The 22,684-nt window shown below is 33.3% G+C and overlaps 1 protein-coding gene across 6 annotated transcripts; it reads left to right on the top strand.

Annotated features, from left to right (window-relative positions):
* The first annotated feature begins 1,424 nt into the window (after positions 1 to 1,424).
* On the top strand, positions 1,425 to 17,213 carry pfkfb4a (6-phosphofructo-2-kinase/fructose-2,6-biphosphatase 4a). 6 transcript variants are annotated; one of them, XM_048172412.1, is made up of 15 exons: positions 1,425 to 1,583; positions 5,725 to 5,841; positions 5,994 to 6,090; positions 6,200 to 6,266; positions 7,076 to 7,150; positions 7,240 to 7,296; positions 7,380 to 7,501; positions 7,587 to 7,794; positions 9,343 to 9,489; positions 9,585 to 9,689; positions 11,541 to 11,670; positions 11,782 to 11,844; positions 11,936 to 12,000; positions 14,278 to 14,327; positions 15,739 to 17,213. In XM_048172412.1, the coding sequence occupies exons 1-14, from the start codon at positions 1,535 to 1,537 to the stop codon at positions 14,290 to 14,292; spliced, it is 1,317 nt and encodes a 438-aa protein (XP_048028369.1). In that variant the 5' UTR covers positions 1,425 to 1,534; the 3' UTR covers positions 14,293 to 14,327; positions 15,739 to 17,213. The 6 variants fall into 6 exon arrangements, with proteins under 6 accessions (XP_048028369.1, XP_048028368.1, XP_048028366.1 ...); XM_048172411.1 differs by lacking the exon at positions 15,739 to 17,213 and adding an exon at positions 14,572 to 15,298; XM_048172409.1 differs by lacking the exon at positions 14,278 to 14,327.
* Positions 17,214 to 22,684: the final 5,471 nt, after the last annotated feature.

The raw sequence follows: 22,684 nt of genomic DNA, 5'->3' as shown, positions 1-22,684 counted from the left end.
AGACAGATGGACAGATAGATGATAGATAGATAGACAGACAGACAGATGATAGATAGATAGATAGATAGATAGACAGACAGATGATAGATAGATAGATAGATAGATAGATAGATAGATAGATAGATAGATAGACAGACAGATGATAGATAGATAGATAGACAGATGGATGATAGATAGATAGATAGATAGATAGATAGATAGATAGAGAGAGAGACAGACAGATAATAGATAAATAGACAGACAGACAGACAGACAGACAGACAGACAGACAGATAGATAGATAGACAGACAGACAGACAGACAGACAGATGATAGATAAATAGACAGACAGACAGATAGATAGACAGACAGACGATAGATAGATAGATAGACAGACAGATAGATAGATAGACAGACAGACGATAGATAGACAGACAGACAGATGATAGATAAATAGACAGACAGACAGATAGACAGATAGATAGATAGACAGACAGACGATAGATAGATAGACAGATAGATAGATAGATAGATAGATAGATAGATAGATAGATAGACAGATGATAGATAGATAGATAGACAGACAGACAGACAGACAGATGATAGATAAATAGACAGACAGATAGATAGATAGATAGACAGACAGACGATAGATAGACAGACAGACAGATGATAGATAAATAGACAGACAGACAGACAGATGATAGATAAATAAACAGACAGACAGACAGACAGATAGATAGATAGATAGATAGATAGATAGACAGACAGACGATAGATAGATAGATAGACAGACAGATAGATAGATAGATAGATAGATAGACAGACAGACAGATGATAGATAGATAGATAGACAGACAGACAGACACAGATGATAGATAAATAGACAGACAGATAGATAGATAGATAGACAGACAGACGATAGATAGATAGACAGACAGACAGATGATAGATAAATAGACAGACAGACAGACAGATAGATAGATAGATAGATAGATAGATAGATAGATAGATAGATAGATAGATAGATAGATAGATAGTTTACCCCCCAACCCCCCAAAATCACATGATAGTATCAAAATATATATTATTTTTAGTACGTTAATATAACATTATATAGGTCCCAAAAACCTATAGTTTTTTTTTGATCTAATATTATATAATTTATATATATTAAACTATAGTTACTATATTATAGTTATATAGTTTAATTAAAAAACTAGACTGCTGTCATTTAAGATTAAACCGTTTTGGGGCGTGTTCAAAAATACAATCCCTTTTATTTAAACATGCAAACAAAGAATCGAGTACTCTTATTTACACATTCCTGTGTAATATATAAAACATTGCATAACACTGCGCAACAGTATCAACACAAACTTTCCCCTGATTCTTTCTAATGAAGGGTGGGTGTGTCTGCTCGCCTCTGCTTCGCAGCGATTGGCTGCTCCACTTGTCAATCAGTGGGCGTGTGCGCTCGTGTTTTCACATACTTCTCCTTTATACCTCAAGGCTCCAGCATCAAAATAAAGCACTAACACACAAAACGCGGACAATGAGGGGTGCCAGCCGGTCCAAAAACACGCAGATTCTGGATAAAAAGGGTAAGGAACATGAGGTTATGGCTGTTTTCTGGCGGAAGCAGCTGGTATTGTGTACGCGAGGAGGAAGAAGTAAACAAGACTCTGTCACGTAGGCGCGTGTGCGTTAGACTTAAGAGTCCACGATCCGGTTTTTTGAGCAGTAATAATATATATGGCCTGTTATTAATATACTCACATAACCTATGGCTATACATTGCTGTAAACCATGCATGAGGTCTAAAAATAAACTGACGCTGTGTTCTGTGTAATGCATTGAATGAATGAAGATAAGCACATAGTGTTTAGGTCATGTGCTGCATCCATTGAGGATTTATGTGCACCTAAGGTCGATTTCATTTAGGTTGTGAAACGTTTTGTGTCATTTCTCAGTAGTGTTTGTGTTGGGCATGTCATTCATGCTGTGCAGGATTGTGGAGGAGTTGAGGTCAAATCATGGCCATGTTTGTTAGATGACTGACATGGAGGTAAACTGCAGCTTGTATGGTTGTAAAAATACACTACTATGACCTAGAGAGATGACAAACATCAGCAGGATTTTATAATTAAGGTTATCAGCAAATGCTGCTCTTGTATTTCTTCCAGATTTGTTCAAATGACAGGAAAATGAGGAGGTGGGTGCAGTAATGCATAACAATTTGGGTTTGTAATTAAATGGTTGTGGGTTTGTATCCATGAAGTATCTCTGAATCCGTTGTGATGGGAATGACAGTCAGATTCCAAACAAGTACATATAAGAACTAAAGCCAATGGAAGCTCGTAGTATCAGGAATTTCGAGCTATGACAGTTTTTGGGAGATATGATTTATGATCTGTTGTTTGCAGAATGACTTATTCCACACCCACTTTTGCTTGTTCAGATCTAGTTTTCCCTGGAAATCTGAATGCTGATGTATGATTTACTAACTAGAAAATATGATTCATAGTTTGACAATATACTCTACTGTATAATGAAATCTAGAATTGGGAGTGAATATGATTGTAGAGTTTTTGTGGTTTACTAGTTCCTTATTCAGAACAGCTTTTAGTCACAATTGAAGGATCTGTTGCAAATCATTTCCATTTTGTGAGGAAATGTTTATGGTAGAAAAGGAGAAAAGGCTGTTACTAATATGCATTTGTGTTGTTAAGTAGAATATTTTGCAAATTATGAAATTGTCCTCTAGCTAAAGCTGATGTGTTTGCTGAAATAACATTATGTAGCCTCACTGTTTTTCTACCTTAGATGATCTGTTAACCCATTTCAGTGCCAAAACATTGTGCACTGATATAAATACATGCAATTTATCACAAATCACTGTTATTATCAAGCTATGCTCACAGCTCAAGTCAAATCCCCTACCCACAATCCACAGGGTGCGTAGTCATGAAAATGTCTCTTTCTTGCCATCTAGTGGTTAATTTGTGTGTAGTATCATGTCTTTGACTACGTCCACTTCCAAAATGTAAGAAAAAGAAGATTCTGACTTTTTTTTTAGCCTTAAAATATATATTATTGTAATGGGCTGCCATTTTGGAGTGTAGTGATTTGCTGTTTTAAGTTTAATCTGTGTCTATGATCTTTCACACTGCTAATTTTGAAGGTGAACTTTGACCTAATTTACATTCTTTTGTATTTAAGGTAAGTGTGGTTATTACAAGGATCCTCTTTATATCCTAATGTCACAGGGAAAACAGGTTTTACAAGCACATCTGGTAAAATCGGACTTTCCAAGTAACATCTTGCCAACACCCTGCAAAGGCCATTGAAAATGTCCATGATCAGTGTAAACCAGTATTGTTTTAAGGTTTTTTATTGTGCATTTATTTTATTTTATAAATCTCAAACATGTATATTCATTTTGTAAATGAACACTAAAACATTAAAATAATAAAAAATAATAATAAAATGTCCAGTACCACACGGTGGCGCTCGGGTTAGCCTACTGTATTAAATTACAAATTATCAAAAAAATCTGTTTTACAATCTACATGTCTTCTGATTGATAGCTTATAATTTTTTTAGCAAGTAAAATGTTTTTAGTATAATCCTAAAGTGGTACACGTGTCTTTTTTTTTTTTTTTTTGCTGTGAAGTCGTTAAATATTTGTTTAAAGCAAATATTGAATATTAATAACAACATAAACGTTATTCTTACAAGATGAACATTTACTGGACTGAAGCTACTTAGGTGTACTTGATTATCCATACAACATTTTTTGTTGTTGTTGTTGAAAAATCATGTTTAAATGTATGTATCAAATGATAAAACAGGCTTTTGATGAATGTTAATGTTTATGTTCAACTCTAAATCATTGGATTGCATTATATATGTTTTGCTTTCCACAATTAAAACTGCAGGGCTTTAATCATAAAACTAGGCATTTAAATAATGGTATATTACAAACAAAGGGAAACACGCGGCAACAATGCTTTGGCCAGTAACCAATCACAAACGACTGATGACTAGTCCATCCAGAACAGCGCGGAGAAAAGTAACAGATACCACACGATCAACAGCGGTCTGCAGAATGATCGTGATTCGTGACACAGACGAACTTTAATAACAGTTGAGTTGAAAATAGTATATGAATATTAATATATAGACACGTATACAGACCAGGTCGGTATTTTAGGAAACATATAATCTGTCCTACGCTTAATCACTATGTGAATTTACACCTGGCACTACGGTAAGGTTTCAGGTGCGCATCCTTTCGTGCCGTTACGGTAGGCCGTTCTCTACCAGTCTCATGACATTCTTCCCCGCTGCCTTTAGTGCGCACTAATGGTAATGGACGCTCGTGCGTTGAGACGACGAATATAATGAGTTTAATAGAGAACAACACGGAGCAATGTGGTAATAGTCTAACCCGAGAGCTCACACAGAATCCTTTAAAGAAAATATGGGTGCCGTCCTCCAAAAACGGCCTTCCAGAGAGACACATTAGTCAAAGAAAGGGTAAGTATGGATGAAAGGATGTGAGCCGGACACTGATGCTGGAGTCAGATGAGGGTTAAAGGGGCTTTCTGATGCAATACTTCTATGGTGATACAATTTAATAATGTGTGAAACAAATCTACATGCTTTTTATTTGATAGCATGTTTTTTTTTTTTTTTGTTTTTTTTTAATTAAACATTAAATAGATTACATGTATTTAAATGAATATATGGGTAATTTAGGTATATATTGAGGTATATCTGTATATAACGTTTATTAATAACAGTATAAATTGTAACATAATACTTAGTAGTTCACTAGTAAATGCATTTTCAAATAAACTATACATCTATATGAATTAGAATATAATAAACTAATAATAATACTAATAATAATTGTAAATAAAATAATTACAGTGACATTATTTCACATATGTTCAGCGTTCCCACGGTTATGGAAAACCTGAAGTATGAAGGATAAAAAAAATTATATATATATATATATATATATATATATATATATATATATATATATATATATATTTTTTTTTTTTTTTTTTTTTTAAATTTTATTTATATATGTATATTTTTTTATGGAAAACCTGAAATATATATATAATATTTTATCCTTCATATTTCAGGTTTTCCATAACGGGGAATGCTGAACATATGTGAAATAATGTCACTGTAATTATTTTATATATATATTTTACATAAGGGAAAGTCATGTAAATTAATAAAATCTTAAAAGTCATGGAAATTTCTATAATAAAGTTAAATTTTTTTATCTTTAAATTATCAGTTATGCACTGCTCTGAAATATTTCAACGGCTACATATTGCTCTTGTAAAACTGCTCGGTTCTTGATTTGTTAAAGAACTGTTTCACCTCTCGAAAGCTTTACTAATATCAATATTGGCGTATTTTTAAAAAATAGTATATCATTTAAAATGTACAGACCAAGAACAACATAATTTTCAACCGTTTTAGATTGCAGGACTATGTTGACATCGATATGATATTATGCAATTTGATGTGGAGATACCGAAATGACTTATGCTCTACAATGACAACTCACAGATTTTATTAAAGCAATAAAAAGGTCACCTAAACTGCTCATAGATTACAACATTTCTGTTCTTTACACCATATAGTGTGACGATGGACAGTTCACCTGTAGTATATGTAAGTGTTTTATGAGCTACTGTATTCTTTGTCTTCCAGTATGCATGACCAACTGCCCCACACTTATAGTAACCGTGGGTCTACCAGCCAGAGGAAAGACCTACATCTCCAAGAAACTGACACGCTACCTCAACTGGATTGATGTTCCGACAAAAGGTACAAAAGCACATGCAGTGTGATTCTCATACAGTATAAAATGGTGATTTATGACAGCTGTTGAAATGCGGGCCAATTAGTTGCTTTGCTGATCCCAAAATTGGTTTGTCCCCCTTTTTTTTTTTTTTTTTTTTTTTTTTTACTTTCCCTAGAGTTCAATGTTGGGCAGTACAGACGTGAATGTGTGAAGATCTACAAATCCTTTGAGTTCTTCAGACCAGATAATGAAGAGGGTCTTAAAATCAGGAAGTAAGACATGGATTTTATCAATGGTGACCATTCAAAATATGAACTAAAACCACTGGTTTAAAAATGCCAAGAATATTTAGAAGCTCATGTGATTTCTTGTTTCTTTTAGGCAGTGTGCATTGGCAGCTCTCAATGACGTACGGCAGTTTCTCACAGATGAAGGTGGCCACGTGGCGGTAAGGAAAACATTTGAAACATTCAATAGAGAATTTCATATGGGTCTAAATACCAGGGCTGGGACAATACTATAGATGCATTGCGATTCGTGGATCGTTTCTGATATTTTCTAAATGCATCGCAAATTGATTCTGAGCTTAGTTTTTAACAGCAGATGGCGTTCTAGGTTATTTTTTAACAGCATGCTCAAATGCTCATGAAGAAGAGCGCTTGTGCGTTCGGCTGAGTCTGAGAATGTATTTGCACCTCAGAATGCTTTTATGATGCGAGAAAAATGTAAACAGCCCACTGCAAACACCACTGTAATTCGCTTCAACCTTTTCGAACTTTATGAATGATTATTTTATAGAAGGTTGCAGTGGTGTGTCTCAGAGTGCGTCTGTTTCTAAAGCACGCAGTGCCATCTGCTGTTGAAAACTAAGCTCAGAATCAGTTAGAGAGAGAATCGCGATGGATATGGAAAATATCATGATTCGCGATGCATCAATGTATTGTCCCAGCCCTAATAAATACTGTGCTCAAGTACAAGTTATGAAGGCTATTAATCCAGATACATTTGAAAACACATCTTTTTTTTTGTAAGTCAAGCCCTTTATCCATACTAAAGACCCGTTCACATCAAGAACGATAACTGTCATTCATCAGCTGGAAAAAAATCATTCTTAAAGTGATTCCAGTGGTATCCTTTCTTTGTGCCATTATCGTTATAGTTGCGGTGTGCTATTCTTTTATATTTAGAATGAATTTTAGAACTTTATTTCTTTGTTTTTGTTTTATGCATTTACTCTTTTTGCTTTACAATCTTCAGGTTTTTGATGCCACAAACACAACAAGAGAAAGGAGAGAGACGATCATCAGATTTGCAGAGCAGAATGGCTTCAAGGTGCTGGCTATTGGATAATTCATCTACGATATTTATCTAATGTGTTTCTCACTTCAGCTGTTTTAAAACACTCTTTTCACATCCCTCAGGTTTTCTTTGTAGAATCTGTGTGTGAAGACCCTGATGTTATTGCAGAGAACATTGTGGTACGTCTCAGAAATGCACAATATATTTTTATCTCACTTTGTTTTGACTGTTTTTGGGCTAAATTTGTGGTGTTGGTTTTCAGCAAGTGAAGTTGGGCAGTCCAGACTACACACACTGTAACACAGAAGAAGCCGTCGCAGACTTTATGAAGAGGATAAAATGTTATGAAAACTCCTATCAGCCACTGGATGAGGAACTGGACAGGTAAATGGCGTTTTGGTGCTGTTGAAATGAATCCAATGCATCTTGAATCAATTAATTTACCATTTTGTTTTTTTGGTGTGTTCAGGGACCTTTCGTTCATAAAGATCATCGATGTGGGAAGGCGGTACCTGGTGAATCGGGTCCAGGACCACATACAGAGCCGAATAGTTTACTACCTCATGAACATCCACATCACACCCCGCTCCATCTACTTGTGCCGGCATGGAGAGAGTGATCTGAATGTCAAAGGTCGTATCGGAGGAGATTCAGGTCTTTCGGCAAGGGGAAAGCAGGTAAGCTGTAAATTTACATGGTCATCATTTTTAGCATAACTAACAAGCACAAAAATAGGTGGTCTTGAAATACCATGTGAAAGTGATGAAATCAGGACAGACACATATGTGACCTGATCCAGCAAAATGAGTCACAGTGACCCAAATTTCAAAATTGAGATTTTGGTATCAATGGAAAGATGAGACAATAAGCTTTAAAATGATATATTTTAGCCAAAGTCATACCTTGAATGGTTTTAAAGATATACCCATTTGAATTATGGTCGTCTGCCCTCTTTTTCCAATTGAAAACCTGAGAAAATCGCTTTTAAAGTTTTTTGCCCGTTTTTTTGTTGATATCTTTCAAAATCCATTGCATTTAAAGGGATAAACTATTTATTCCTCATAAGTGACGAGAGGAGTTGAGAAGTTCATTTCCAGCGAATTTAGTAAAACCATGTCAAATTTAATAGCCATTTAAATACCTTTACTCAATTGTCTGGACTACGAAACTTTGGGAGATTATTTTTGAAAGTCTGTTCTTTGGAATTAGCTTAAAAAAAAAAAAAAAACGATTTTTTTCATTGTTTTTCCACATTATCGGCCCATATCTTAAAATAGAACGTTGCAACTTCCGACTCATTTCGCCAGAGCGGGTCACATATAATTCAAAAATTTTGGGGTCAGTGAGTTTTTATTTTTATTTTAAAGAAATTAATACTTTGATTCAGCAAGGATACATTAAATTGATCAAGTGACAGTAAAGACCTTTATAATGTTAGAAAAGATTTCTATGTATGATAAATGCTGTTCTTTTTATCTTTTCATTTATCAAAGAATAAGAGAAAAATGAAGAAAAATGTATCAAGGTTTCCACAAAAATATTAAACAGCACAACTGTTTTCAACATTGATAATAATAAGAAATGTTTCTCGAGCATCAAATCAGCATATCAGAATGATTTCTGAAGGATCATGTGACCTTGAAGACTGGAGTAATGATGCTGAAAATTCAGCTTTGCATCACAGAAATTAATTAAATAGAAAACTGCTATTTTAAATTGTAATAATATTTCACAATAGTACTGTCTGAACAGACCTTTTGAACAGTTAAATAGATGTATATTAATAAACATTAGACATTATAATAATTTAATATTCAAAATCACTGGACCCAGAAACCAACAGTGTGAATTTTAAATTCAAAACTTGTAGCAGTTCAAAGGATTGATTTTAGTTTTTATTTTTAGACAAAACTGACCTCAGCTGAACAATGACACCATTTTCTTATTAGAGCTGCTTTACAGCTGAATTGAACTCATTGTTTGCATCATTGAATCATTATTTTCCTGTTTATGCCTGAAAAGCTGCTTTGAATCAATCTACATTGTATAAAGCGCTATAGGAATAAAGGTGACTTTACTTGACTTGACAAAACAGTATAGAATTTTAATATCAGCCATTTATCAGTTATTGGCCATAACATGCAAGTAATTATCAGTCCTGTTTAAAATGGGTTTTCTGTGTTAGTTATCAAATAAAATCTCTGTTTTTTCACATTCCCTCTCAGTTTGCTGATGCTTTGGGCCAGTTTATCCAGTCGCAGAATATCCGTGATTTGAAGGTGTGGACGAGTCAGATGAAGAGGACCATACAGACGGCAGAAGCTGTGGGTGTACCATACGAACAGTGGAAAGCTCTAAATGAGATAGATGCTGTAAGTATCTTTCTTGTTTATAAATGTTAAACAATATTTGCCCTTCTTTTCGGGATATTGTGTTCATTAACTGTTCAATCTGTGTGTGTGTTTAGGGCGTTTGCGAGGAGCTCATGTATGAGGAGATCCAGCAGAAGTATCCTCTGGAGTTTGCATTACGGGACCAGGACAAATATCGTTATCGCTATCCCAAAGGAGAGGTCCGTTTACATGAAATCTGTTTTCTTGTAATCAGTGCATTTTGTAAATGTGCATTTCATTTGAACTTGAATCACAGGGGGTTAATGACCATATGCATCATAGCAAGATTGCAGTTTTATCATTCAGTGTTTGTATTGCTCGTTTATGTCCCTTTGGCGACAAAGAGCTTTTCCTCACACTTTAGCACATTAAACACTCATCAACTAAATGTTGCTGGTTGCTAGGCTCTCTGTTACTCATGACTAAATACTCCCAAATGGAGTAAACAAGTCTGTTTTTTTAGGCTGTATTGACGTTGTTCCCAAAGTGCCTAATAGACATTATTTCATGTGTTTTTGTGAGCTGTTATTTCTCTGACTGAGCAAATCACACAGCCGCACATACACGCTTCCATTTGCTCCTCATCTGCCAGGTTGTGAGTGTGTTTGTTCTTCAGAGCAAGCAGTTCTCATTTAGATCAATATCTCTAACCTGTTTACTCAGAGAGCGTTAAAGCACCACACTGTTCTCACTTTATTAGATAAAGACTGGGTGCAAGGTCCTCGTCACATGTGTTTTAAGTTTACGTGTGCATTTATTTCAGTGCTGTACACAAGGACTGCACATCATTCAATATCTGTTGAGTTTGGAATATTTCAGTTGCATGTTAATTGCTGTTAGATATGAGAAAGGTTTCTGTGAACGTATGATTTGAACTATAGGGAACTTTTTAACTGTGCATTACCAAAACATTCATGTTTAATAATAGGTCTCTCAAACTATTTAATATAATTCGTTTTTGTGGATTTAATGAATTAATCGTCTCGCATCCATTGAAAAATGCATAGATTAATAGAGAGATTTATCTTAAGAATTTATATCAGATTGTATCCGATATTTTAGTTAAACAAATAAATAAATATAATAATAAAAAGTGTTATATAAGTGTTACTAATAAAAAGTGAAGCACAAGAAACAAGAAATTATTTAACTATACATATATATATATATATATATATATATATATATATATATATATATACACACAATATATAATAAATAAAAATTATATATAAACATAAATAGATATATTTTAACATATATATATATATATATATATATATATATATATATATAATTTTTTTTTAAATAAAAAAGATTCTATTAACATTTTTTTATTTTTAAATTTTTAAAGAATACAATAAATGTAATAATAGAATATTTAAAAAAAAAAGTATACTTGTTTATATCAGTGTTATTTAGTGTTTAGGATTATTTATGTACTGTTGTAGTATTATTAATATTTTGAAGTAGCTTGTTTATATTTTCAGTTTTCATCTAAATTTTGCTGTGCTTTTGTCCTCTTAATTGTTTTTTTTAATTCTGTTTAGCTTCAATTTATTTTTATTTTTGTTTTAGGTTTAGTCATTTTAGTACTATTCATTCAATTTTATTTCAGTTTGTAACATTGCAACATTTCTAATTTTAATTTCATATTTTTAAGTGTTTCATCTAATATTGTCATCTAATTTTATTTTATTTTTGTTCTATTTGTTTCTATTTTATAATTATATATTATGTATATATGTTTCACCATTTTTAATCACCTTTTTGCAGTTAATTTCAAGAGTTCTGCTGTGTGGCAAATTAACTTTTAAAAGTTCAAATACTTAATTTAATATCTGAATTAATATATAATATAATATATAATATTAATTATTATAAATGAATTCAATTTTAGTCGAGTATAGCACATCACACTGCAAGACTTCATGTGAACTCCCGATTCTATCCAGCCATATTGTGTTTGCATGTGTGTGATCATTACATCATGAGTGCAACCGGGTTCTAATCCAGATCTCTTCTCACAGTCCTATGAAGACTTGGTCCAGCGTCTGGAACCTGTGATCATGGAGTTAGAGCGGCAGGAAAACGTTCTGGTCATCTGTCATCAAGCCGTCATGAGATGCCTGCTGGCCTACTTTCTGGACAAGACTGCAGGTGATGACCACCATGACACCACTCATGAAGATCTTACCTCTTGTTAAATCACAGTGATGAGTAAAAAGTATCTAAAGTCTACTTATTTGCTGTGTTTTTTGTCTCCTGCAGAGGAACTGCCTTATCTGAAATGCCCTCTACACACAGTATTGAAGTTAACACCAGTGGCCTATGGTAAGACAGGAACCTATTGTCAGCTAACCTGGACATTATTCTTTAAATAATGCTTTTCAAGTCTTGATTGTGAATCATTCTGGGTCCTCAGGTTGTAAGGTGGAGTCAGTCTGTTTGAAAGTAGAGGCTGTGAATACACACAGAGACAGACCGACGGTAAGGCTCATAATTGCAATCACTTAGGTGGTTAAAAAAGCCTCCCCATCTGTTATGGCTTAAGGGAAAGTGTGCAGTCAGTCTGTAGTTACGCTTGAGAGCTCTTCTGAATAATAAAGTGATTAAGATTTGTGGTCTCCTGAGCTTCAGCCGTTGCATGATAGATGTGGTGTTGGGCTCATTGATGAATTTACCCAGGGTGAAACACATTATTAGGTTGTACTGTAGCATGCCAATTTATGAAACATATCACAATATTGGGGGTTCACATCTTCTCTCTCTATTATGGAAGTAGTTTATTTTTTTTTCTCATAGTTGGGAGATAATGTCCCGCAATTCTGAGTTTTTTTCTAGCAATTGTGAGTTTATATCTTGCATTTCTGACTTTATCACTCGTAGTTCTCAGCTTTTTCGGAATTATCTCATAGTTGTACGTTTATATCTTGCAATTCTGACTTTTTTCTCAGAATTGTGAGATAGAAACTTGCAATTGCGACAGAAAGTTGGCTCAAAATTCAGACCCCCCCCCAATTTTGAGTTTATATCTTGCAATTTAGACTTTATAACTCACAGTTCTGAATTTATTCACAATTATCTCAGAATTCGGACTTTTTTTCTCAGAACTGAGATATAAACTCACAAAACGTTAGCTCAAAATTCTCATCTTTTTTCTCTCTGATTTTTTTTTTCCTCATAATTTGCTAGTTTATATCTTGCAATTCTGACTTTTTTCTCAGAATTGTGAGATAAAAATTTGCAATTGCGACAAAAAGTTGGCTCAAAATTCAATTTTGATTTTATATCTTGTAATTTAGACTTTATAACTCACAGTTCTGAATTTTTCACAATTATCTCAGAATTCTGACTTTTTTTTTCTCAGAACTGAGATATAAACTCACAAAAAGTTAGCTCAAAATTCTCATCTTTTTTCTCTCTGATTGTTTTTCCTCATAATTTGCTAGTTTATATCTTGCAATTCTGACTTTTTTCTCAGAATTGTGAGATAAAAACTTGCAATTGCAACAAAAAGTTAGCTCAAAATTCAGATTCCCCCCCCCCCCGCTATTTTGAGTTTATATCTTGCAGTTCTGACTTTGTAACTCGCAATTCTCAATTTTTTAATTTATCTCAGAATTCTGACTTTTCTCTCATAGTTGCAAGTTTAAATCTCGCAATTCTCAATTTTTTCATTTATCTCAGAATTCTGACTTTTCTCTCATAGTTGCAAGTTTAAATCTCGCAATTCTGATTTTTTTGTTCTCAGAATTTGCTAGTTTATATCCCACAATTCTGACTTTTTTCTCAGAATTGTGAGATAAACTCGCAATTGCGACAAAAAGTTAGCTCAAAATTCAGATTTTTTTTCTCGCAATTATGAATTTATATTTTGCAATTTAGACTTTATAACTCACAGTTTTCACTTTATTCACAATTATCTCACAATTCTGACTTTTTTTCTCAGAACTGAGATATAAACAATTCTGATGGGAAAAAGTTGGCTCAAAATTCTGATTTTCTTTTTTTTTGTTTCGGGTTTGTGAGTTTATATCTTGCCATTCTGATTTATAACTCGCAGTTCTCAATTTTTTCACAATTATCTCAGAATTCTGACTTTTTCCTCAGTTGCAAGTTTAAATCTCACAATTCAGATTTTTTTTTTCCCCCCTCAGAATTTGCTAGTTTATTTCCCACAATTCTGACTTTTTTCTCAGAATTGTGAGATAAACTCGCAATTGCGACAAAAAGTTAGCTCAAAATTCAGATTTTTTTTTCCCGCAATTATGAATTTATATTTTGCAATTTAGACTTTATAACTCACAGTTTTCACTTTATTCACAATTATCTCACAATTCTGACTTTTTTTCTCAGAACTGAGATATAAACAATTCTGATGGGGAAAAAAATTGGCTCAAAATTCAGATTTTTTTTGTTTTGGATTCGTGAGTTTATATCTTGCCATTCTGACTTTATAATTTACAGTTCTCAATTTTTTCAAAATTATCTCAGAATTTATGAGTTTTTCCTCATAGTTGCAAGTTTAAATCTCACAATTCTGATTTTTTTTTTCACCCTCAGAATTTGCTAGTTTATTTCCCACAATTCTGACTTTTTTCTCAGAATTGTGAGATATAAACTCGCAATTGCGCCAAAAAAAGTTTGCTCAAAATTCAATTTTTTTCTCGCAATTATAAGTTTATATCTTGCAATTTAGACTTTATAACTCACAGTTCTGACTTTATTCGCAATTATCTCACACCTCTGCCTTTTTTTTCTCAGAACTGTGAGATATAAACCTGCAATTGTGAGGAAAAAGTCCAATTTGTGAGGTAAAAACGTACTTTTTTATTTTTGTATTTCGTGGCGGAAACAAGCTTCAATACTCTATACTGCTGTTTTTTTGTTTTGTTTGTTTTTGTCTTGAGTTATAAGCAAAAGCTCTTTGTTTTGGTCTTGTTTTCAACTTGATATATATGTGGACTGATGCAAGTTTTTCTCGCTTCTAATACATCGTCGCCACCCACTCACCTCATCTATTAACGTGACGTCATTCCCTGTGTTTGCTTCAAACAGAACGTAGATGTGTCACGGCAGGCGGAAGAGGCTTTGTTAACAGTGCCAGATCATCACTGACAGTTCCTTGTTCCTCACACACCATTGTCCCATTCCCATTTTCTTTAGGATTGTAGATATTCTTACATTCTAAAATGCATCTACTGCATTTCCTAAAATCAGAGGCAATATTTACATCACTGTAAATGCCTTTTTGAATTACAACTCGGAAGCGATGAACTCTGAGATAATTATGTACAGAATGAATTCAGTTTGTGTTTTTCTGTTCATTGACGTGTTAATACTAAACTGCACTTTATCATAAATGCACACTGAAGTTGCACATGAATGTAACTGCTGCTATAAAAGAACACCAGTCACTCCAGTAGCATGTGAAATGTATTTATTGTGCACATGTAAATCGATGCGTTTGTAAATTAAGTTGGGTTTTGGCTGGTTAATTTTACATTATTCATCACTTCATAATTTAGGAATGTGTATTGTGTATATAATAAAGGTGAAGTTTTGTTGCTAGCAGAGCTGTGGAAGAAAGAAATTTTAGATATATCTTTTTTTTTTTTTAGATTTTACGTACTAATTTATAGCCATTTTTTTTTTTTTTCAATTATTTGAAACACTACGGAATGTTATGATGTGAAACTGTCCTTTTTTGGTAACTGAGAAGGAGGAAAAATCTCTACTGTAATGTATATTTGCGATGCTAATAAAATGTATTTGAATAGTGAAATCCTGTCTCTCTTTACATTCACTCACAATTCTGTCTGTCATTAAAGAACAAAGACAGAAGAGCTTCTGACACATAACTGCACTACACTGCAAAATTTCTTACAAATAAACTACCATAAAATGATAACATGAGCATGGTAGATTACCATATTACAGTGGTAAAGGGCAGCAAATGTGTTTTATGTCAATGGACTTTGACCTGAAGTCAAAGGGCAGTGTAAGGATAGAGATATTGAGCTGATCATATCGAATGTTTTATATCATTTTATATCACCTGACCTTTTGTCCCATGACCCTTGTGATTATATGCTTAAACAATTATTTATATATTATTGCTTTATTTTTGAAGTTTACCAGTACCAGTTAAAAAGTCTTTTTAATTTCAACAAGTAGATTTTTGAAAAATCATCCATATAATATCATTTTCTCTTCTTTTCCTAGAACGTTAATGTGCACCGTACTGCCGAGGACGCCCTACAGACCGTCCCGCCTCACCTCTGACCTACAACTACGCCGCCTTCTCACCGTTCACTACACCTGTGTCTCTGATCTGAGCCTCGGATTACCATTTAAAAGGTCAACCCTGCCTTCAGATAGACTCCTGTTGAAGTTCTGGTCTGTCTTGTAAACCTGGAATCAGTTGATGTGTAAGATATCTACTGGTTGTATATAGTATGTAGTTTCTCACTCAGTGTTTTGAAACAGCCATTATCAGTTTACATGGCATGAGAGACACGGAGCCCGGGAGATTTTGTTTGCACTTATGGGGTTTGGGAAAATATGCGTTCCAGATGGATGTTACTTTAAATACTATGGCTCTTATACAGTATGTATATGTAAAATACATATATTTACAGATATGTTAATTATACCTATGGGATCTGCAGGTATGTTATTTTGCTGCTCCTCTAATATTTGTGCTCTCCTTTTGTCAAAACTGAAAGGTAATCTCTCTGTTTTTTTGAGGGATGGATGACAATTTTTTTGTTTGTTTGTGTGTGTGTACATACAAATCAGAAAAACACTCACTGTGTCAAAGAATTGTATTTACTTCAACTCCCTCTAATGATAGACCATCTTTATTTATCTTAATTTTTTATGTGCTTTCATCTGACATTGAGTATTGATTCAAGTGCTAGTTATTTTAAATCAACACTGACAGTTGCTCAGGCAGGTATTTTTATATCCTGTAAATTTTATTAAGAGTAATTGTGCAGAATATTTGAACTGCATGTTTCTGAGAAATTTAAGTGCTTGTGAGAAGAAAAAACAACATAAGCTGTTTGTTACATTAACAAATTTGGGAACAAGATTAAAATTTTAGTATTTGTAATTACGATATTAAAGACAAATTTCCATATAAGGAATAAAATATAGTACAAAATGATAAACTAAGTTTATCTGAGTCTGTCCGATGTTATCTGTAATTCCTTTTTTTCCAGTAGAACAAGTTTAGATCCACTGAATTGTTGCCTCAAACCACATCCAAAGAGTGCTGTGATAATTATTGTACATTTGAGACAGATCTTGACTATATAGATGAGATTTTCTGGAGTATGACTGGTTGTACTATGATTATTTGGTGCCAGTACCATGTTTTGATGTAATAGTGGATCAGTAGTAAACATCACAGATTTCAATTAATTGAATGGAATGTCTGTATATCCAAATAATTTTTCATATTGCTACACTATGTTGACTTGAGATAACAAAGAGACAAATATTGTATAACACCATCATGGGTAAATAATAATAATTGATGTCAAAGGATTTTTTTTTTTTTTTTTTTTTTTTTGAACCATTGAAAATGCAATCTGTGTTTGTGTGTGTTTGAATTGTATCTCCTCAAATAAACTTTTTGTGGTGATTTTATATGTTGTAATATTTTTATGATGCAGTAAAAATCTTAAAGGCCATGTGTTTGACTGATAAGGATTTTTTTGTCTCATATATTCCATCTCAAAGGATAATAACAGTCCTTTTTTAGTCAATTTTACGATAATCAAAAAGAATATCTTGCGCTCTTCGATTGGAAGCACGAAAAAACACCACTGGAAAGAAAACATGGAATGGATCTAGAGAGGAGTGATTGCAGAACGCTTTGGAGTGGAATCTCTTTCGCTCCACTTTTATTCGGTGTTCCAGACCGGGTTTTCATCTACGAGTTGCTTGATGACAGGCTTGATACGTTTGGCTTATTCTTTAGAAGAAACAATTGTAGTTGGCGGCAAGAGACATACGAACTGGCCCATTTAGTCTGAAAAACGTAAGTTACTCAAATATTTCAAGAACTTGTATGAAATCAATAACACACTCGCAATAGTGCTGTGGAACCTAAAGGGTTAGTTCACCCAAAAATGAAAATAATGTCATTTATTACTCACCCTGATGTCGTTCCACACCCGTAAGACCTTCATTCATCTTTGGAACGCAAATTAAGATATTTTTGTTGAAATCCGATGTCTCAGTGAGGCCTGCATAGCCAGTAATGACCTTTCCTCTCTCAAGATCCACAAAGGTACTAAAAACATATTTAAATCAGTTCATGAGAGAAAAAAAACGACTTTTCAACAATATACTGCTTCGGAGCTTTACGAATCGAATCAATGATTCGAATCTCCTATCAAACGGCTTAACTGCTGAAATCACGTGACTTTGGCGCTCCGAGTCTTTGATTCGATTCGTAAAGCTCCGAAGCTTCATGAAGCAGTGTTTTGAAACCGGCCCATCACTAGATTGTTGAAAAGTCGTTATTTGTTTTTATTTATTTTTTATTTTTGGCGCACAAAAAATATTCTCGTCGCTTTATAATATTAAGGTAGAACTACTGAACTCACATGAACTGTTTTAAATGTATTTTTAGTACCTTTATGGATCTTGAGAGAGGAAATGTCATTGCTTTGAATGCAGGCCTCACTGAGCCATCAGATTTAATCAAAGTATCTTAATTTGTGTTCTGAGGATGAATGAAGGTCTTACGGGTGTGGAACGACATGAGGGTGAGTACTAAATGACAGAATTTTCATTTTTTGGTGAACTAACTCTTTAATTTTAACAGGGCCTCGTGCCTATAGACAAAATCACAGATGTTTGCATGTAGCTATATAGTTATATATAAACGCAATTTTCCCAATTTTTTTATCCTTTATACCTAATTATTCTTATATTTTTCTAGTACTTATACTGGGGGGAAAAAATCCCTACATCACCTACTCACAAATACATCACAACGGGGCACCTGAGAGATAGAAAGAATGTATTTCTATTTAATGTTCGGAAAATGATAATGGCAAAGCAATGCTACTAGATGGCGCTATTGCCTCAGAATCTTGAATGAGATCAGTTGCTGGTGTGTGTGTGTGTGTGTGTGTGTGTGTGTGTGTGTGTGTGTGTGTGTGTGTGTGTGTGTGTTTGAGTACAAAATGCCTGATTATGTTTCTTGGCTGTTTTGAAGAGATGGTGTTGCACTTTTATTTCTGTAAACCTATAAACCTAGATTAGGCATATATTTTATTCAGAAGTGATGTTATAATGGTTTGAAAAACTCAAGACAAACTCCTTGCATATTACATGACTAAACCAGCAAACTAGTGATTTGCTTTGAGTGCCTTTATACCCAAGAGAAATGTTTTTTTTTTTTTTTGGACCATGTTGTTTACTGTTTGCAGGACAAAACAAGTCATCCACTTCAATATGAAGTGCCAAATGTTTTTGGCTCTGTGTTGAGAGGAAATATCTATCCTCCTCTCTCACAGAGATACATTCCTGTCATTGCTCAGTGTCTCAGTTGTTGGATATAGTGAACTTACAGTAAGCTGTTGTATGACAGCATGTTGACTTATTAAGACTGATGTCATAAGAGATGTTTCTGCAGTAAGTGACTCTATGGCCTCACGCTGTGTTTGTTTGGGGTGTGTGTGTGTTTGAGGTTTAGTAAGGGAGTGCTAGGAAATGTTTAGAGAAAAACTGTAAAAAATAAAATAATTAAAATGTTTATAATTCAGGGTTTTTTGGCATCTAAAAGATCAACAGTCCCTGCCTTATGTAGACATTAATTATGATCTTTTTAACATCTACCACTTGAATACAAATAATATTTTAGCTGCAAGGTAATGTCCAGTAACAATGTCTTTTTTTTTTTATTTCAGAGGATGCTTAAATATTTTTACTTTGTTACTATACACCTTTGCTATTATAGGACACATATTTCAAAGCAAAGTGGGCCTTTTTGCATACTTGTTGTGATATTCCTGTTCCCTCTGTGCTGATAATGGAACACTGGATTTGTAAAGGAAGGAGATGGGCGTTCTTCTTCCTGAAATCAATAACCATCTCCAAAATTTGTTTGTGTGTTTAGTTCCAAGTCGTCGACTGCACACCATGACAGCAGACGGCTCACTTCCTCTCGATGTAGACTGTCAACAGAGCATGAGAGAGAACACACAGTTTCCTATTGGTTAGGAAAATCATGGATACAATAACAGACAGGATGAGGGACCTGATGTTTTTGGATAGGAATGTTGTTGCAGGATCAACAAAAGATGTTGATCCAGAAACACGTCTTGGCTGCATTTATTCAATCATGAATAATGAAAGTAAAAACAATAATATTGTGAATTATTATTACAGTTTTATTGTTTAATATATTTTAAAATGTATTACTCCAGTCTTCAGTCACATGATCCTTAAGAAAAAATCATTTTAATATGCTGATATGATGCTCAAGAAACATTTGTGATTATTATCAATGTTAAAAACACTGTTCTGCTTAATATTTTTGTGGAAAATTAGATATTTTTTCAGGATTCTTTGATTAATATAAAGTTAAAAAGAAGAGAAAATAGAAATCTTTTCTAACATAAATGTCTAAATTTGTCACAATTTTAAATTTTTTTAATTAAAAATAATTTAAAGCATGAAATTACTGAAAATAAATGTTTGGCATAACCTTTTATTATTATTTCTTAAGGAAAATTTTATTTTGTAAAAATAATATTTAAAATAAATGTCCACCAAATTAAAACTATAAACAATTATTTTCTAAATCATATGAAAAAAATATGAATACAATATAAAAACCTTGCATGCGTGTTTTAAACTAGGTTTGTAAAAGATATTCTAATTTGTAATTGAGGAATGAATTAAATGTGATTGAAGAATTGAATGATGTAAGAATGAACGTATGTATATTAAGCTTAAATAGAAATAATTGTAACATCAAAAAATGACGCACATCAGCTTTAACAGTTGTGAAAGAACTGATAACAGTGATCATAAAGAAAAACAACACTTTCATTAGAATCAAAGCCCTGCACATCTGTTCATCTCAGCTGATGCCACTGGAATTCCCAGCCTTACTGTTCCCTGCTCCAGCTGTCATTTATCCCGCAGGGCCTCAACCATGCAGTCCATAAAAAAACAGGACACAAGTTTGTCAGTTGACTTGGCCCTGTACAATGCATCCCACTCAGTTCAACGTGATTGCAATGTACAGACTTATGGGTGGGGTGAGCAAACAATAGAGCGCTTAAGAATGTCTTTATTCGAGGGCAGAAACCTTGTTGCATTGAAACAAACCATTGGAGTGAAGGATGGGTTATGAGAACTTGTTTGATGATAAGTCATATAGATTTGCATTTCAAAATTCAAATGCCAGTGGTTACAATGCAGAAAAAATAATTATGGCTTTGGTTCTGCATAAATGAAATGCCACACGTCTTATGGGTTAATTAAATACAATAGACAAAGAAATGTAAATCACAATTCTGTATGCAAATAGATATAGTGAAGGAGACCAATTGTAATCAGTATGCAAATATTATAATGATATCATCATTGTTGGTTGCTGAATATTCTAGCAATGTAAGTCAATGGAAGATGCTTTAATCTTCATTTTTTCAAAAGTACAATGTATACAAAAAATATACACTACTGCTCAAAAGTTTGGGATCAGTAAGATTTTTAATGTTTTTAAAAGAACTTTTGTCTGCTCACCAAGGCTTAATTTATTTAATTAAAAATACAGTAAAAACAGTAATATTGTGTAAAATTATTACAATTTAAAATAACTGTTTTCTATTTGAATATATTTTACAAAGTAATTTATTCTCGTGTTGGCAAAGCTGAATTTTCAGCATCATTACTCCAGTCTTCAGTGTCACATGATCCTTCAGAAATCATTCTAATATGATGATTAGTTCCTCAAGAAATATTTGTGAAAACAGTTGTGTACTTTTTTTTCAGGATTCCTTGATGATTAGAAAGTTCAAAAGAACAGCATTTATCTGAAATACAAAGCTTCTGTAGCATTATACACTACCGTTCAAAAGTTTGGGGTCAGTAAGAATTTTTATTTTTATTTTTTTGAAAAGAAATTAAAGAAATTAATACTTTTATTCAGCAAGGATGCATTAAATCAATCAAAAGTGGCAGTAAAGACATTTATAATGTTACAAAAGATTAGATTTCAGATAAACACTGTTCTTTTGAACTTTCTATTCATCAAATAATCCTGAAAAAAAATATTGTACACAAATATTTTGTACAATTGTAAACAATAAATGTTTCTTGAGCAGCAAATTGACATATTAGAATGATTTCTGAAGGATCATGTGACACTGAAGACTGGAGTAATGATGCTGAAAATTCAGCTTTGCATCACAGGAATAAATTACATTTTTAAATATTTTCAAATAGAAAACAGTCATTTTAAATTGTAATAATATTTCACAATATTTACTATTTTTACTGTATTTTTAATTAAGTAAATGCACCCTTGGTGAGCAGACGAAACTTCTTTTAAAAACATTAAAAATCTTACCGATCCCAAACTTTTGAGCAGTAGTGTATACAAAACATATTTTAATAATAATAATAATTGTTGTTATTATTAATGCCAAGTTTATAATCTAAATTTTTGCACATTTATTTTCATTCTTGTTTTGATATAATTTATTGGCTTTGATATTAATATAAATACTGTGCCTTGGAAAATCTATTATAAAAAAGCCACTTTCATGGACCCACATCAAGACAGGGCATGGCTAAAATTTCTATGAGAAAGAGAAAGAAAAATAAAAAACTTTAAAGGGGACCTATAATGCCCCTTTCACAAGATCTGGTGTCTCCAGAATGTGTCTGTGAAGTTTCAGCTCAAAATACCCCACAGATAACTTATTATAGCTTGTCAAATTTGCTCCCATTTGGCTGTGAGCAAAAACACGCCGTTTTTGTATGAATCACTTTAAATGCAAATGAGCTGCTGCTCCCGGCCCCCCTTTCCAGAAGAGGGCGGAGCTTTAACAGCTCTCGCTTCGCTTGCTCAGCAACAACAAAGCTGGAGAATCTCATGCAGCCAACATGAAGATTGTCAGTAACGGTGTTCAGC

The sequence above is a fragment of the Megalobrama amblycephala genome, linkage group LG21, assembly GCF_018812025.1.
Source record: "Megalobrama amblycephala isolate DHTTF-2021 linkage group LG21, ASM1881202v1, whole genome shotgun sequence".
In the NCBI taxonomy this organism is placed as follows: Eukaryota; Metazoa; Chordata; class Actinopteri; order Cypriniformes; family Xenocyprididae; genus Megalobrama; species Megalobrama amblycephala.
Note: the sequence above shows the minus strand (reverse complement) of the source record. Positions and strands in the feature narration are given on the sequence as shown.